The sequence below is a fragment of the Lynx rufus genome, unplaced genomic scaffold (assembly GCF_022079265.1).
Source record: "Lynx rufus isolate CCGP_SWC_20201006 ecotype Redwood Valley unplaced genomic scaffold, mLynRuf1.p SCAF_17, whole genome shotgun sequence".
In the NCBI taxonomy this organism is placed as follows: domain Eukaryota; kingdom Metazoa; phylum Chordata; class Mammalia; order Carnivora; family Felidae; genus Lynx; species Lynx rufus.
The window spans coordinates 4516149-4534379 of record NW_025814831.1 but is presented as its reverse complement, the minus strand read 5'-3'; the positions used below and the strand labels follow the sequence as shown (position 1 = coordinate 4534379).

The 18231-nt window shown below is 53.6% G+C and overlaps 1 protein-coding gene across 6 annotated transcripts in view; it reads left to right on the top strand.

Annotated features, from left to right (window-relative positions):
* Window positions 1-15286, top strand: part of PPP2R5C (protein phosphatase 2 regulatory subunit B'gamma) — a 130902-nt gene extending 115616 nt beyond the window's left edge. For 2 of the 6 annotated variants that reach the window (XM_047080084.1, XM_047080085.1), the window contains 2 exons: window positions 4069-4185; window positions 9772-12653. In XM_047080084.1, coding sequence (XP_046936040.1) covers window positions 4069-4185; window positions 9772-9903 — 249 coding nt within the window. In that variant the 3' untranslated portion in view covers window positions 9904-12653. Of the gene's footprint in view, window positions 1-851; window positions 1606-4068; window positions 4186-9771; window positions 12654-14714 lie in introns of those variants that run through there. The other 4 variants (XM_047080081.1, XM_047080083.1, XR_006962132.1 and 1 more) reach the window with 3 other exon arrangements.
* The last annotated feature ends 2945 nt before the right edge of the window (window positions 15287-18231 follow it).

Here is an 18231-nt window from a genome sequence, read left to right as displayed (position 1 = left end):
TTTGCTTTCTCCTCACCAACGTCATAGATGCTGTAGCTCAAACGATACGTCCCTTTCTTTTTAATGTCGAAGTCCAAAAGAAAGGAACATAGATTTGAAATCGATGAAGTACGATGTCCATGTCCTCTTTTCCTAAAACTAGGTTCCTATACGCTGAGCCTTTTAATCGTTAAAAATTGCCTGACGTCTGCGTGTTAGCAACTAACCCTCTCGCCCGTCCTCGCTAGAAGGTTCCAGCGCGCTCTGGCAGGTGTGCGCACGCGGCGTGTCTCCCGGAGCAGGCGATGCGGTGGCCCGCACGGCACCCGCCCTGGGGCTCCGAGGGCGGCTGGGGGTTCTGGGTTGTGTGGTCTTTGGTGTTACACACGCTGGTCTGGGTGACCGGAGCACTGCCTCACGGGCGGGCCTCCTGGTCACCACGGGGCCGCTTTCCTGAAGATCGTCTGTGCGCCTCTCCGCCACAGTAACAGCCCGCTGGCGGTCCTCAGGCTCCCAGAAAAGCTTGTACCTGACAAGAACCCCTCGGTACCCTCAAAATCCCAAAAGGCTCGTTGAGGTGAAGCTAGGTTCCAAGCCATCTGTTTCCTTGGGCCAGAGGCGGGCGTAAATCATTTACTAAGTCGGTTGTGCGGGATTCGTGGCTCTCTGACATCTCATAAAAAACAGCACGTGATCACGAAGCTAAAAGTGTGTGTTGATGTAATGTATCAATCGTGTTCCCTTTGATAAAACCGCATTCGAGAGACTTACACCTCAGGAAAGCGGAATGATGTTCAGTGAGGCCTTCCTTCCGCCCTGGAACTACCCCCACGGCCCTTCCCTAACACGACCGATTCTGTGCTCTGCCACAGAACTGCTCTGTCCACCTGCTGGAACAGAAGGGATGTTGAACGTGAGGCTGGAATACTGACGTTTGTTCCACAACACCGTGAAAGCCCAGATCCGGGGCAGGTGGAGGTGGAGGGGCCCTGCCTGACGGCCCCGTGCAAAGGGCAGCCAGCCGGGCGTCCCGGTCAGGATCGCTAGACACCCCAGCACACACGCGCCCAGAACCCACACCTGAAACCAATCAGAAAGGCTGATTTTTAGCTGTGTCGCCTGGAACATAGGAATAACCTCATGGGAAACCGCATCAAGCTTTCACGTTACAAACGAAAAAGAGCGGGTTGGCTGTGTAACAAACGTGGCCTCGTTTCGCTGCTGTGCTGTCACAGGTGTGCCTTCCGAAACAGAAATTGCTCTCATTTCCCTTTTCCTGAGCTTCTCCTGAGTTTTCTTACGTGACACGTTTCCTCCTCTGGGCCGCTCTCTGCTGTGTCCCAGGCAGGCGACGCTGTAAGCGCCCTGGGCTGCACCTGCGGGGAATGTGGCGTTCTGGGCGCCGTGTTGACCATCTCCCCGTTGAAACCATGTGTGACCCGAGCCCCGTGAGTCCTGTCTGCATGCAGCAGTCCCCGATGCAGCGTCTCCAGAAGGAAGATGCTTCACGAGCTAACGTCTCAGAGCTGAAAAGCGGGGCCTCGGGACTTGATTGTCACTTGAGAGAGAGGGCGTCTTGTCTAAATCCTAGTCTCTGCTCGCTGTCTGCAACAGCAACGACAAAAGGTAATAACCCAGTGGACGAAACATCCTGCTTCCCGTTTCCGCCGTGAAAGCAGTCGGGTCTTTCAGGCTTTGGCTCTGCATCTCAAATCTGCCTTTTTGAGGAACCGACTTAATAGCTTATTTTTAGGGCGCATCCCCAGCAGGGCACTGTCTGCTCACTGACCTGTATCTGGAGGTCTCCCCATCTGTCCTGGGCTGGGGGGTCTACGGCGGCTCCTTTGGGGGGGGTCTTAATGTCCCGCATCATTTAGGTTTTTTTTAAGTCACGAAATACTGAGGATTTCTAACGTAAATGTGTTTTCCGACTCCGCCAAAGAGGCCAAGTCACAGGTGACTGCTTATTTCTGCCTGACTTTGGCGGGATTCGTGTGCAAGGAAGACAGGCACTCGCGTGAAATCGGGTGCCACCTGCTTCCCTCTGAGAGACCGGCCCCTCGGGGCGACGTGTGTGTTCCTTCACCCTGCCGTGACCCCAGCCTCAGCAGAGGTTTTTACTCCTCGTAAGAAGCCTCTCCTGCGGTGGCCGCCGTGTGGCGCTTTTGTTGCTGAGACCAGTCTGTAGCATCCTTGTTCCCACCTCTCTGTGCCCTGAGCTCCAGAGAGGACTAGGGGCCCCACACGGCTCTCCCACTCCCACATGGAGTGCGCCCCGCTTTTCCCTCCGAGCAGCCAGAAGCTGAAATGCTGGTTAAAGAGCAGCCCCTGTGCCTCCTCGTGAGAGTCGTGGTTCCTCGTCGTGGTCCCCAGCCTGCTCTGGGCCCCTGAGGTGCTGCGCCCAGGCAGCCACTGCACTTGGCAGATGGGCACCGGCCGGGTGTCCTGAGTCACGGGACATTCCCCAGACACCAAGACGAGAACAGGACGCAGTTCAAGGAGCTGAGGATCTGTGAGGGGAGCCAGATGGAAGCAAAGAGAATTCCTTTCAGATGGTCAGATTATAACCCATGAGATGCTGGAGAGGAAGCCAGGAGGTCTGCTTCCTACCTCTGACGGGGACGTGTAGAGACACCCTGTGGCGGTGGCACGGCCGGGCCGAGGTGTCCCCAGCAGGAGGGCTGAGCTCCTTGGAGGGGAAGTCTCAAAGGGGACCTCCCCAGTCTGAATTTGGGGGAAGGTCCTCGAGGCAGAGAGAGCAGAGTCAGGAATCCGAGTTGTTGGGCACAGGTGGACTATTGGCTATGGAGGAGGGGCTGGGTTGGTCCGGACGAGGGACGAAGCTGGAGACGGAACAAGTGTCGATTTTATCCCCAAAATGGATGCAGGTGTTAGTGTCTTAAGGAGTGAAATGGTGTCGTCAGACTTGCATTCCAGAAAGTTCTTTGTGGCAGCCAGGAGGATGGTGTACTGGGAGGGGCCCGCCCTGGGGGCTCTCTAGAAGTATGTGGCCGCGGCTGGGTTGACAAGAATGGTGGGGTGGAGGGCCGTGTCTGAGGGCCCAACAGCGCTGTGAACAGAGGCCAGGCAGGGAGACCCCCGGGGAGCGGGGAGCCATCGGGAGGGGCAGGGAGGCAGGAGGGGAACCAGAGCAGTCTTGGGGCGGTCGTGTTCCATCCGTTGGGCCCGTCGTGTCCGGAGAGGCCGGGAGGGTAAAACCCGATGACTGGCTTAGCAGCCAAGAGCTCCCCCACCCCAGCGTCTGTGGTACCATTGGAGGGGCCGTGGGGAGGGAGTGGGGGCACGGGCAGCTCCCTCAGTCCCTCCCATCAGCCCAGTGACTTGTTTGTTGCCAAGCGTGACAGGCTTGCGGGGCACCTGCTCACGGCTCCCCCACCCCCGTGTCTTCCTCCCCTGCCCTCCCCCTCACAGACAAAGGGGACACGTAGCTCACTGTCACCATCACTGTAGCCCTCTGCCGTGACCTTACCCCGCGTCCTACTCAGAGACAGAGACGCCCGTGGCCAGAAACACGTCTGCGGCTCCCAGAGCCCAAGGACGGTGGGCCCCAGGGCCGCCCGGACCCGAAGGCACACCAGCCCTTCCCTCCGTGCCCGGGCCCCGGGCTCACAGCGTGCAACCCAGCCGTCCCAGCCTCCCAGCCGGCTCGCGGAGTTCCGGCTAGAGAGCAGAGATGCCGAGGGTGTGGACACAGGGGTGGGGCTGATAAGGCGGTTCCAGTGAGTTAGAGCGTGGGGTGAAGGGGTGAGGCCGGCAGGTGCGTGTGGCCGGGGTGGTGAGCGGAGCTGTCGGCATGGAGCGGGCACGTGGACTCCGGCACGTGGACTCCGGCCCGGGGACCGGGGAAGGCTCTGGAAGGGAGGCTGCAGCCTGCATCGCGCTCCTTGCCCGGCGCCCCGCGGGCCGAGGAGAATGAAAGGGCTCTGGTTTGTGAGGCCCCGCAGGTGCGGGCCGGAGGGGGGCCCCGGGGAGGGCGCCGGCGGGGAGACGTTCCCCCCGCCAGGATGAGGCCCTCGGCGTCCGGAGCCTGAGCGCGAACAGAGAGGGGCTCCCAGCTTTGCGTTGCAGCATGCGGTGTGTGGTGAAGCGGACACCGTGAGCCTCCCGGTGGCAACGGGGACGGACGGGCCTCTGTCTGAAGATGTGCAGACGCTGAGAGAGACAGTGAGCGGACAGGCCCGCCAGGTAACAGCGCGCAGAGCTGAGCTGGGGTGCGCCCGCGCTAGTTTGTTTAAGAAACACTTGCAGGAGGTGACGGGATCCAGGCCAGCGCCTTCGGTGTGAGCCCAGCCGGAGACTCCGTGTCGGGAAGCTCAGGGACAGTCGCTGCTCCATACGTCCTAACGACCAAAGTACTGGGCGGAATCTTTGAGAGTTTTGATTATTTGCCTCGTTTATGTTAACAGTAATGATCTCAGCCCTTAACTGTCCTTCAGATGTCAACCTGGGCGAAAATCAGACCTTTGGCAGTGGTGTCTCTCCACGCTCTTCCCTCTGCACCGTCCCACGTGCTGTGACGCCGGGGCGTCCCCTGCCACGCCCCCACGGCCCCAGGACACTGGGCAGAGAGCCTCATTCTCCTCCCCTTCGCACTGCCTCCCGGGGGCCGCTCAGGAGCCAGGGACGCCTGCAGGCCGGGATCGTTGTCAGGACCACCTCACGCCACGCCTGTGCTCAGGTGGTTTGTTTCCACAGTGGCAGAAATACATGTTCAGATCACCACCGATCCAGAGACAGACGTTTCTTACTAAACCGGGAAGCTGTACCGTGTGGGCTCCGAAGAGGGTCATGTGCCAAGTCCCTGCCTGCGTGAGGAGCCTGTCGCCTGCTGAGTTTCTCTGAACGTGCCTACCTGTCTTCACTTCCTGGGACCCAGCACAGTCCTGCCTGGATCGGGGGGCGCGGGGGCCTCGCTGACTCTGCAACTTGAATCCCCGGGGGCCAGCTCCACAAGTCCTGGTGACACCCAGCCCTACGATGCCGAAGCCTGAAAGGTCACGCGGGCCAGACCGTGTTGTGCACCAGATAGAGGTGGATGCAGCAGCGTCCGTGCTTGGAACCCACTGAAGCAGAGAGGGTGCTGCTAAGATTCCACCCCCCACCTGCTCAGATGGGGTCAGGCGTTAGCAAGAGCACGGGACCTCCGCCGACCAGGCTGCACGGGGCTGCCGAGCCCTCGAAGCGCGGCCACCTGCGCCGAGCTGTTGTGCCGTCAGCCGACAGCACAGGAGCTCCCAGGCTCGGTATGAAGAAAAGAATGCAAAAACCGCTCATTGGTAATTTTCCGTTGTTGCGATGATAATAGCATTTGGGGTATATCGGGCCGGATAAAAAATACTTTTAAAATTAATTTCATCTATTGCCCTTTACTTTTTTAATGTGGCTACTAGAAAACTTGGAGTTCCATACTTGGAGCACGTTATTTTTCCATTGGGCAGCACTGGTCCAGACTCCTTTTTTCATAGAGCTGCCCAAAGAGGGCGACCCCACTGACCAAGTCCATGCCGCTTCCTGCCCAGCCAGCCCCTAGCCTTCGCTGAAGATCAAACCCTGAAAATACAGAGGAGAAACGCAGAACACTCCTAGTAAATGTAATCCAGGTAGATTCCATAATTTCCTTACAATTAATATTCTTAGCAATGAACAAAGTGAAGAAAAAAATTATATGTTTCTCCGTACTGGCTCTGGGGGTGTTAATTTTCCTACTTCATTTTTTTTTTTTTTTTTTTTTTTTTTTTTTTTTAACCAGGACAGGGTCATTTTTTAAACTACCGTTTTGGTTTTATGGCTCACAGTATGCTAAAGCCGTGAGAGCTTGCCCATCACTTGCAGACTCAGAGAAAATCAGATCAGTGTCCCTCCTACCAGGACGTTGCCCAAGAATTTGTGACCACATTCGTTTTTAAGTCGCATAGACCACGCGGAGTTGGAAAGGAAATTGGCCGAAAGGAAATTGTGCATTAAATAGTTTGGCTTTGGAGGCTTTTGGGTTTGTTCAGTTTTCTGTTTTGGAGGGTTTTTGTTTTTGTTTTGTTTTTTTTTGGTACACCCTTTGGTCCAGGGAGAGAATGACCTGTGTCCAGAATGTAATGGAGGTGTACGTTATGGTCCTATTTATGATTTAAGGTGACTCTAAGGGATCAAGTATTTGTTCAAGAATGCAAACCAAAAGAGCATTCTAATGTTGAGTGAAAAACTGCCTCTTAGAGTTGACCCTAGTATTTGTGGGCCCGCCAGTCCCGAGAACACCTTCCACATGGTGGACGCACCCCCCTTTCCTTAGCACAGGGCACAGCTCCTTCCCAGGGGAGCACCTTCCACATAACGTGAAGGGATCGCTGTCAAATCACCTACCCACTTAGTGCTGAGTTTCCTAGAGAACTCTTGTATCATGACTCTTGAAATGAGATGAAATAAGTTTTTCTATGTATTCGACAGTTCTACAAAAATTATTTGCCCGCTCCTGCCTCTTAGATTTCTATGATCACGTTCCTGGGTCAGAAGACTGGATGCCATTAAAATACCACTTCTCCCCAAATTAACGTGATCTCAGTCAGACTCCCAGCACACTTTTTGTTTTTTTTAATGACGTGCGGATTCCAAAATTCATATGGAAACACAGAGGACCCAGAATAGCCAAAACAACTTTGAAAAAGAATAAAACTGGAAGATTAATACCACCCAATTTGAAGACTTCTTATCGATTTCAACAGTTCAGTGGAATCCACCCCTCCCCCAATCTCAAACTATCTAGATGAATATGTTTATAGTGCAGGCTCTTAGGTATAATATTTGATACGATAGACTCTTACGAATTTGAAAAATGTTGGAGTCATATTCCTGAAACTCTCAAAAACTCTGCTGTTAAAGCAAGGAGAAGATACCTAGATGCAGGAAAGTTATGTGCACAATTTGGAGAGCGAATAACAGCTAAAAATTAAAATTTGAATATTTTCAGTGCGCTTCTAATTTTGTTTTTGGCTACTTTTATTTTTTGCAAAATAAGTCCACACTTCTTGAAAACGACTTGAATGTCAGCCAGAACGGGAGGCATAGGAGGTGGATGGCAGAACTGTACCAGGGGAGGGGAGGAAACCTTCCGGGGGGGGGGGGGGGGGCGGTGGTTGGTTGGAATTTTCTAGAGAAATTCAAATTATATGTTGACCTGTGAGAACCATGATTTGTTTTGTTTTTGAGAAACTCGTATAACCCTACATAGAACATCCGAAGAAAAATAGTAAATCGCGTGTTTATGACATTTCTACCGGAGATGTTTAAAATGTTTACAGTTCTCATTGTCAACAGTCAGTTGGGAGAAAAACAGTGTCAACCATGCAAATAAAGAAGGTGTAGACAGACGAAAGGTGGAATGCGAAGGTACAACTTAACACGTAGAGTGTGTTTAAGGCTCGTGTCCTCGGGCGAAGCCCTGACAAACTAACGTTGGACATGAAGTATTTTCCCGCTTCCCCCTGTCGTTCCAGCTTGTGGTGGGAAGGACCCAGGGGGTCCCTCGAGAAGCCCTGACTGGTTGTGTCCTCAGTGGTGTAGTAAAAACGCGCACCGTCATTGTCCGCGAGGCCTGCTCTTCTGCTACCACCTAACTGTGTGAACTTGGCCTTTCAGACCTGCGGACGCGCAGCCGACAGAGGCCCGGCCTCCAGCCCTTCCTTGCTCTCCCCCCCACCCCCACCCCGCCATCCCCTCTGCTCGTGCTCCCTCCTCCTTCCCTGCCTGCCGTGCTTCTGGTCTTTTCCCTCTCGTGGTTCGTGAAAATCACGCTCTGCCCTACCCGCTAAGATGCCCACGCAGAAAGGCCCAGATGGGCCCGGCACCCTTGCCGACCCTTCGGGTGCTCGGCGCTCATGTTTGTTCTCTCGCTTGCCTGCACTGGTTCCAGTTCCGAGGTTTTCACTGTTGGCTTTTTCTGTCGAAAAGTTGCTTCTCTGGAATGAAGGCCTGTGTCGGCAGTGATTAAATATTTCCAGGACGTCAAAGTGTTGGTTTCGTTTGGCCTCGCTTAGGCTTTATTTTACAGCTGCACGTGGAAGGGACACAAAATCCAGGGTAGAATTTTCCCTCTTGAGTGTCTTGTGGGCCAAAAGCAAACGTGCGTCGGCACCGTGACTGACAGTCCTCGGGGCGCGTGCCCTCACGGCCTCCTGACGCGGGCGGCTCTCCAGAAACCATCTCTGGCTAGTTTTCAGGGGGAGAACTCAAAATCCCCACCTTTACCATCACCGAGTGTTAATTTCCAAGTAACATTTCTAGAAATATTCCTAACATGTCGCACAACGTTCCTTCCGAACCCTGACGTTGTTGCCGTTTCCGTAGATAAATTTGCAGAAAATCTCCCCAGGAAATGTTAGCGCTGCAAAAGATGGGAACTTTTCACGTATGACTTTTCCGCAGGCTCTGGAATTGTTCTTAAAAGCCAGGAAAAGTCTGCTTTCTGTCTGCTGAGGGTAGACATCCAGGAACTGTGAGAGGCTGTGGTTATGTCCTTCCTGTCAGACGACTGACTTCCCTCGAATTTTCTCCGATAAGGCATTAGTTCTCTACCGCAAAGAGAATATGTTCTCTTTAAACTCTGTCTTCTTTTTGATGGAGACGCGAAGCAGAAAGGCTTGGTTCTGGTTAAAGTGTGCAACTAATTGGCAGTCTTCTGGTGGATATATGGCGTTGAGATGACTTAGATGGCTCGTTTCGTTTCAGAAGTACTGGCATTAATGCGGTAGCTCTGCCTCAAAACTGAGTGATTTGTGGAATTGCTATTCATGGAAATGTGGGCGCTTTTGGTGCAAACTGCCCGGATCAGGCCCCCCACCCCGCTTTCTTTGCAGATTCACAATGCTCTAAAGCCTCGTGGAAAAATAGGAACCTTTTTTTTAAAAATGTTTAAGTGAAGGGGCGCCTGGGGGGCTCAGTCAGTTAAGCCTCCAACTTTGGCTCAGGTCAGAATCTTGTGGTTCATGCGTTCGAGCCCCGCTTAGGGCTCTGTGCTGACAGCTCGGAGCCTGGAGCCTGCTTCGGATTCTGTGTCTCCCTCTCTCTCTGCCCCTCCCCCACTCATGCTCTGTCTCTCTCTCTCTCTCAAAAATAAATAAGCGTTAAAAGAAATAAATAAATACGATTAAGTAAAACCTAAAAACTGAACTTGAGGAAGAGGACGAGGTGGAGAAGGGGGTCTTTTATTTCTGATTCTTAATATTGGGAAATTTCACGTGAATAATTAAAATACTGTTTTTCTAAGTCCTAGAGGGCTTGTCCCCACAAGCGACCCATTTAGCACCTCTTCCCTTGAAGACCTTTTTCCAGACAGGTCTTCTTTTGACAGAAGTTTGAGACCTTTGCTTGACTCCAAATCCAGCGTTAATGTGTTTCTCTTCCATTCGTTTTATCCACCTCCAAAGGAAATTTCCACTTTCTGAACGGCTTCGGTAGCGGGCATCGGCATAAAAATGCCTTTCGTCCTCTTTGATGAAGTAGGAGGGTTTTGATAGCGATGAGATTTGCTGAAACCAGTGGATTTGCAAGACAGAAGGGTGTGGAGTGCTGGGTGCAGAGCCACACTTTTTTAGACCAGATTGCCAGCCCGTCACCCTGGTGGTTAGGTCGTCTCCAACGGCCCAGGCCGTGGGGGGGGAGGCCCGCGCCGCAGAGTTCTCAGGGCAGCCCTGGAGCGTGCGTGCTGGGCTCCCGGCCCACGGCTGCCCTCTGACCCCTGCGTGGCCTCGTTGGTCGCCAACGTCCCTGCATTTTTGATTCCAGGCCCAGAAAGATCTGAAGAAGGACCGGCCCCTCGTGCGCCGCAAGTCTGAGCTGCCTCAGGACCTCCACACCAAGAACGCCTTGGAGGCTCACTGCAGAGCTGACCAGCTGGTCTCCCAGGACGGGCGCTAGTCCCCCGGAGGACCGCGTCGGGCTGGGGACACCTGCTCTCTCCTGGAGTCTGTAGAAAATACATCCCTTGTGTGCCATACAAATCAGTTACACTCAGAGTCCGAGCTTTTCTTCCACCCCGTTCTGTAGGCAGCGACACACTCTGCCTCAGCTCGAGATTAGGAGTTCAAACAATGGTGGCTTCCCCAATGTGTCCGTGGAGCCCGAGGGCCACCGGCCGCGTCCCCGGCGCGTCGTCTCGGCCCCCGCACGGCCCCCGTAAGACGGCTTCCCCAAATCAGAGCTAAGGAGAGCACCCTAGACATCTTCACGTTCGGCCCAGATGGAATCCGCGATCGTTTACCATAAGTGGTTCTGTGATCGTGTGGATGTGCTTCAGATCAGAGGAACACTTGAAACAGAAACGCATCGCGTATTCTTGAAGACTCTACAACCTCTTCGATTGTTTCCACGTGACTGTTGCGCCAGTAGTCAGTCGTTTTCTCTCCTTGCTCTCTCTTTTTTTTCCCTTTTCATCTCGTTGAAGTGGTCCTTTGCTGTCATCATTCTAACACAACTTACTGGGAAAAGTGACATGACAATCCTCGGCCACTGTGTTTTCCTGAGGTGTTTCTTTACTTTGCCTGATGACCCGTGTGCCGTGTTACTCTCGTGTACAGCTAAAGCCATACTTCCAAGCCCGCGGCCCAGCACCAGGGATTCCACGAGTGAGCTCGTAGGAGAAACGTGTTTTTAGAAAACGCCTTTCTCCATCCACCTTGACCGGAATTGGAATTTTAAAACGATGTGTCCCCTTTTTTTTTTTTCTTTGCATTTTTTTGTCTCTACTGACACACGGTTGCCCTTTAACGAGGCTCTTGAATGAATAAAATTCTCATCTCTAAGAATTGATATGATACATTTTGTAGCAAGTTAGAATGAGACCCTCTCGAGCTCGGCCAGTCCGGCCCCCGCCTCTGGGCATAAAGTAACAAAAATGCCACCAAACGCCACCGTCCGTGCCGGGCGCTGCCCTGACATCCGCTGGGTGCCGGACGCGGGCCCGAGGGCTCGGACGGGCGGCCGCCAGGGCTGCGGGGCGTCCCTCCCAGCCGACCAGAGCACGCGGTGTAAACACCTCATCAGGAAAAGACACTGTCTGAGTCTCCATGGGTCTTCAAATGCTGCTCTAGATCCACAGGTTTCCCTGCATGTTCTGAGCTTTCTGTGTGAATGGAACCGCACGAGGAGAAAAACCCTTCACCCGGGGTGCGTCTGCTCCGTATTTCTCTCAGGGTGGCCGGTATTTTGACCTCCTTATCCTGCTTGAAAGCTATTTGAGACGTGTACTGCTATCCCGAGCAAGTGATTCAGTTTCCTTGGTCTGTGGCATAAGATGATACAAGTCCGTGTTAAATGTCGCCGATGCACAGAAGATAAGATGTGGCTTCTCTCAGGCTGTCTGTTCTGACTCGAGGTCGTGGGTGTCCGCTGACACGTTGTGGGAAGCGGACCTGGGCCCCGGGCAGCTGTGACGCCTGCTGCTCCCAGGGTCGCCTCCGTCCCTCCGTCCGCAACCTCTGTGTCCCCGTGTCCCGGAGGAAGGTTGCAGAGGGGGGTGGCGGGGTGGGCCCCGTGTTCGGAGCAAGGGCTCGCTGGAAAAAACTGCCCCAGCTGGAAGCAGGAAGGGCCACCTTGGGAGAAGAAATGCTTCCTGAGAAACTTGACAAGCACCTATCAATTGTACCATTATGAAATGTATCCTTTAAAAACAAAAAGTTTAGATGCCTTCTCCTTTTGAGGGAAAAAGGGTGCTTTTTATTGTATAAAGCAGCGTCTTATGTATCTTGATATATACCATTGTTTGAACTTCCGTCTTTAGCTGATAGATCCTCAGATATCCTTGATTTTGGATGTTCAGTATGTGTCGAGAGAGAGGGTCCTGGGAAGGCCCCCCCCTCTGCCCTCGGTAAAAAGCGAAATATCCTTGTCTGGGTGACTGTATAAAGCTCAGCCTGTAAAAACACCTTTTCTGTCGAGCTTCTATCTCTGCTCTTTATTGAAGACAAACATTCACCAAAAAGGGGGGGAAAAAAAGGTTTTGAGAGAAACTAATTTTCTTTGACGAGAGTATTATTTCATATTTTGGCCTATTAAAGTTTTCCTAGTTAGTACTCAGATTCCCTGTGCTAATTGTTCGACTTATATAAGATACACCATTTATTATATTATATAGATACACCGTTTATCCTGCACCAAACTGATTTCAAAAGTACGACATTGAGAACAAACCGGTGACTGTTTTTCTTCATAAAGTCCTGCATTCGGCATCTTCACTGTTTCCAGACTGTATCTGTACATCAGAAATGTCACTATTCCGAGTGTCTTTTTAGTGTGGCTTTAGTATGGCTTCCTTTTAATATTGTACATACATTGTATCTTTGTTTTATGGTAATAAGTAATAAAAATGTAGACTTCATATTTTGTACAAAATGTCCTATGTACAGAATAAAAAAAGTTCATAGAAACAGCAAAAATAGGTAAGTGGCACAATTATTTTTCTTTAGAAGATATCTGTAACTTTACGCTTTAGTGAAATGTTAAGTACCTACATATTTTTTAACATTTTGTAATTCAGAACTTTTTGTTTCGACATTGTTTATGAAGAGGAAACTTCATACACTCGCCATTTAATATGCTCTTTTATCTAATTTTAAAAAACTCTAAAAATGGTGTATTATATGGACTAAATAAAGAACATGTGAATTTTACTGCTCATCATGAAACTAAATTTAGCCACGGTGTCGGGCCAGCCGGTCCTGGTCACTATCGAGTTTCCCTCCGGCCTAGGCAGCCGTGCCTGGGACACCGGCCGGGGGATGGGCAGTGTGGACGGAGTCCCTCACTCCAGCCGGGCGTGCGCTGGGCCCTCCTGGGCTCATCCCGTGGGCTCATCCTTCACTTCCCTAGGGGAGAAAGCAATGGTGCTTTTCTCCACCAGCTCTCCTCTCCTCTCCTGAGTAGGCACGTGTGAGTCAGAACACGGTTTCTAGAAATGGAATCATTTGAGCCCGAATCGTGATGTTTAAAAGGATTCTGGAAAAAAGAAATTAATGTCTTGCAAACAGAATCGCTGAGAATCTGAATTTGGGGTCCCCCCCCTCTTCTTCACGGGGATCTTCACCGATCCCACCAATGCTGTTGATGAAAAGTCAACCAAAGACGCAGAGTCGAGTCACTTCCTCAAGTCGTTGCCACGAACCACCCATGCCCTTGCCTGTGCTTGGTGACATTCCAGCCGGCGGGTGGGGCTCACTAGTTCCCTCTCTCTGTCCCAAGTCTGGTGACACCCTCACCAGTAAAAGCCCAGGAGGTGTCACCCTGGGCCCGGGGGTGTATTGGAGGGGCCCGGCCCCCCGCGGCGCATGGTCCTTGCACATGGTAACTCCATGGGGAAGTTTGGGGAACCGCGCATACCCCACTTCACCCCGGGCAGGTACGCTGGTCAGAGGACACCTTAAACGTGGCTCAGCAAGGAGCTCGCTGGGCCCTGGGACCAGGTGGTGGACCGGGGGAAGCCAAGGGTAGCACCCTGGGGCGCAGGAGCCCCTGGGAGAACCCAGTAAATGGATGCTTGCCCTGGTCCGAGTCCAGCTTCGTGCCGCCCTTCTCGCACACCAGCAGGGGGCCCCGGCTGTGTCTCCTTCCCCGAGAACCGGAACCTTCGTGCTGTCGGGGGCTGCCCGAAGCTGTGTTCCTTTACTCACTTCTCATGACCCGGCAAAGTATCTGCCCGTGTTCATCCTCGCTGACCGGTGAGGACACGGGCTCGCAGAGGTCAGGTCACCTGCCCAAGGTCACATGAGTACTCAGTGGAGCTAGGTTCCAGCCCACGCAGTGTGGCCCCAGGGTCCATCGCCTCCCCTGAGGAACACCTGAGTCCTACAGGTGAACACAAGAGGGCCACTGCCTGACTGTGACTTCACCTTCTGGAACTGGAGGGACCCGGAAACCATCCAGCCCGGTGGCCCCTTCACATACACACTTCAGAGGCCACTGTTTTTACATAGATCTAAAGTTTGCAATATTTGAACTACTCAAAACTCAAACGTGTCATACCAACTGTCAGCCCTTCGGGGTCCCTCCCCCCAACTCATTAGCTTCTGTCCTCATCAACTTTATGATGTTACTATATGAACCCGTAAATCTATCAAAACATCAGCTCTTTAATATTTGTGGTTTTACGTAAGATTTCATTTGGGGGGGGGGAGTGGTGGAGAATGGATTCCACTATCAAAAAGTTTGAAATCCTTTTTAGGGAAGGAAATCGAAGGAGGAGAGTTGCTCTCCAGACTGTTCATAGCTGAGCATTTCCCCACTCTGGCTCACTCTTGCGTCTTTCTGCTTTTTACAGAAGTTTTCTGTAAATTCCACAGCACTTTTCGGTAGTGGAGGAAAGGATTTTTTTTTTTTTTTTTTTTTTTTGAGAGTGTGTGTAAGCAGGGGAGGGGCAGAGAGAGGAAGAGAAAGAGTCCTACGCTCAGCATGGAGCCCGACGCTGGGCTTGATCTCATGACCGTGAGTGAGATCATGATCTGAGCCGAAATCAGGGGTCGGACGCTTAACCAACTGAGCCACCCAGGCGCCCGTCTTCTGATCACCCCCAGTTTGGGGTACACGTGGCTTAGTTTACCCCTGTGGGGCTTTTAGAGACAGTTCCATAAATACAAGCTGGAGCCGAACTCAGCTTTGTGGTTTGTTTTATAGGACGACGTATATAACTGATGGCTAATCGATCACAGCAGGTTTCTGACCCATCTGTCTTTCTCCAGTTTTATTGACATGTAATTGACATGCAGCCCAGGGTCCGTTCCAGGTGCGCCAACGACCTGACTTACATACGGTGCTGCGAAATGAAGTTTCTCGTGAATGCCGGCCTCCTCGTTTAGTTACCCCAAAGAAAATCTCCTGGATTCCTGAACTAAGAACAGCCAGTAAGAAACACTTTGTGAACACTCAGCGGCGCGGGAAGAGGAACAGCCGCGGGGTAGTGGGCGTCTCAGCTGCGGGAAGCCCCCCACCGGCCCCGGAGTCAGACACGTACAGGCGATCGCTTTTCCCCAGCGGGTCTGTGTCCCAGCGGCGTCTAATAGAGGCACTCGGGCTCTGCCTGTCTCACGCGCACGCACACCCCAGCGTGCTCCCGCCAGCTCTGTGCAGAATCAGGATATGAATTCGAGCGGGCATTGGGAATACGCGGTAACGCTGAGAGGTCAGCCTAAGGTTACCTGTCCGTCTCCGGCAGGTGCCGTCACCTTGGCAGACTCTTCATCTCTGCCTCCAAAACGCATCTTCTAGAAATCTGCCTCTGGGGCGCCTGGGTGGCGCAGCCGGTTAAGCGTCCGACTTCAGCCAGGTCACGATCTCGCGGTCCGGGAGTTCGAGCCCCGCGTCGGGCTCTGGGCTGACGGCTCAGAGCCTGGAGCCTGCTTCCGATTCTGTGTGTCTCCCTCTCTCTCTGCCCCTCCCCCATTCGTGCTCTGTCTCTCTCTGTCTCAAAAATAAATAAACGTTAAAAAAAATGGGGCGCCTGGGTGGCGCAGTCGGTTAAGTGTCCGACTTCAGCTCAGGTCACGATCTCGCGGTCCGTGAGTTCGAGCCCCGCGCCGGGCTCTGGGCTGATGGCTCGGAGCCTGGAGCCTGTTTCCGATTCTGTGTCTCCCTCTCTCTCTGCCCCTCCCCCGTTCATGCTCTGTCTCTCTCTGTCCCAAAAATAAATAAACGTTGAAAAAAAAAAAAATTAAAAAAAAAAAAAAAAAAGAAATCTGCCTCAAACTCGCTGTAAATTTCAGGGCCCCTTGTAACCGGTGACGGCAAGGGGTTATCCCCTGCCCCTTTCCTTGGGGTTTCCTCCTGGAGCCCCAGGTTCCACTCCTAACACCAGGTAGCTGAGCGGAGCATTGAGGACGCGGTTCAGCATCCACGTAATGAGGCCGTGTCGAGACCTTGCTGAAAATGCGTTCCCTGATGGGTAAGTCAGCCCAGAGTGAGCGCGCTGCCTGAGGCTGGAGACCAGAGCGGGCCATCTCCTGAAAAACCAGAGTGTGGGGCAGCACCGGGCCCTCACGATTCAGGCCGACCCCAAGGCCACGTTCGCTGGCTACTCTCGAGCCGAAAAGGGAGCGATGTCGATAATAAGCCTTACTGCTCGCTGAGTCGTCTTCTTCCGTTCGATGTTGCCAGAATGCAGAGGACCGTGTGGTGGCAGTTTCCTCTAGGAACGCCGGAGGCTGCTGCTTCCGGGGCTGCATCCTCGTGAGTTTCAAGAAGACCAGGGCAAGAAGCCCGCCACGTGGCCTGACGCCACGAGAAGAGCGTGGGAGCGGGTGGGTGTCGACCTGCCCGGCGGGCTGAGGAACTTCGGGGGGAAGGGCCGCGGTCACACTGGGGACAGTGGGGGACACGGGTTAAAATCAGCAACAGGCAAAGCTGCGTAGGGCGGGGCCGTAGTGGGAGAGGCCAGGCTCAGAGCTCGGGTGTCCTTCCCCCGAGGTCGCTCCCCCCAGCGGCACTGCCTACGTGGTGCCAACCAGGGAGCCTCGATATCCAGACTGTTGGGTCTTGTTTTTTTTTTTTCCTTAGGTCTACGCGTTTTGAGAGAAGAGAGAGAGCATGAGCGGGGGAGGGGCAGAGAGAGAGGGAGGCACAGAATCCGAAGCAGGCTCCGGGCTCCGGGCCTTCGGCCCAGAGCCTGACGCGGGGCTCGAACCCACGAACCGTGAGATCGTGACCTGAGCTCACCTAGGCGCCCCGCTGTTGCATGGGGGTGACTCACATTGACGTGGCTGACCCTTGTGCCCAGCGCCCCCAGAGGTGCAGCCCGCAAGCCACGCCCCCATCGCACTGTTAGCGTGGACCAGCCAGCATGGCCCAAGGCCCCCAGGGCGACAGACACTCCTCAGGCGGGGCTTAGGGAGCAGAGGCCAAACCTCTCCTTGGGCACCGTGAGCCCCTCACCGCACGGAGGTCCTTGCAGACGAGGCGGGTTCATTCGCCGGCCGAGGCCACGGCGCGCGAGGGCACCGGCGGGAGCCCGACCCGCAGGGCCCCTGACTCAGCCCTTCCCACGGCACAGCCGCGTGCAGACGGGGAAGGGGCCCGCTGGCTCCGTCTCAAAACCCGTTTGAGAAGGCAGAGGACTCCAGCGAGCAGACCGCCAGCCTGACGACAGAAGGAAACAGACCCCAAAACGTCTGGGCCGCTCCCAACGACTCTGGGAGGGCGGCGCTCGATACCGGGGAATGGCTAAGAGGTGGCCTGATTCCAGTGTCAACGTTAAGTAAACGTGGGAAACATACCTCCCAACACACACGCATCTCCCCACTGTACCTAGCGACGTGAGGGCCCCGGCAAAGTCCCCAGAGTGCAGGACTCTCAGGCAAGAGAAACCTCATTCACTCATTCATTCATTCACTGCATAATGAACACTGTAGGCCCCCTGTCCAAACTAAAAAGTCGTCACAACAGTAACTCACGTCCGCTCTCACCAGCGTTTTCTCCAGCCTGGAGATCGGCATGGCTTCGTCTCAGAGCCAGAGCGTCATCCGTGGGGAGACCCAGGACGTCAGAGACTCGGGCGAGCGTAGAGCAGAGTCTGTCCAGGGCCCACATCGCCCACCTCCCGGCCCCAGGCTCGTGCCCACGTGGTACCGGGGTGAGACCCTAAATCTCCGCCTAAGTGACCCTGGGCCCAGTGTCATCTCCGTTGACAGGCACGGGTCCCCACCACCGGCCTGCACACTAGTCCTGGGTGTGAGAAGGCGCTTCCGCGTCCTCACCGAGGTATGAGAAACGGCCAAGGGAGCCGGTTCCTTGGAAAATGGATTGCATTCACGCCCTGTCCTTATCCGACATGCCCTCCCTCCACTTTTGGCACTAAAATACAGCTTCGTGAAATGGCGAATGGGGATAGCAGTTCCTTTTATAATTCCGCACTCGAAAACAGTTGGCAATACTGTGTCCCCCCCGCCCCAGGTAGTTTTAGTAATATGACAATCCTGACCCATGAAATCCAGAATTCCCGGTCTACGTCAAAGCCCTTGTTTCACAGGAAATAAAGTGGACTCGGAGAAAGGAAAGCCTTTGACTGGAGAGTGCTGGAACGCAGCGGGCGGGACGTATTTAAGGGTTTCTGAGTTGTGTGTTTATGCAGTCCCTTATGCTGCCTGTCACTGCATCGTTTCCAGCCTGTGGATTTTTTTTTCCAACGTCTCTAGGAAATGCATATTCAAAAGACTTGTTTGAGATAGGTGGTGAGCCTCTTTGGGAATCGTTTTTACTTTGTGAAGC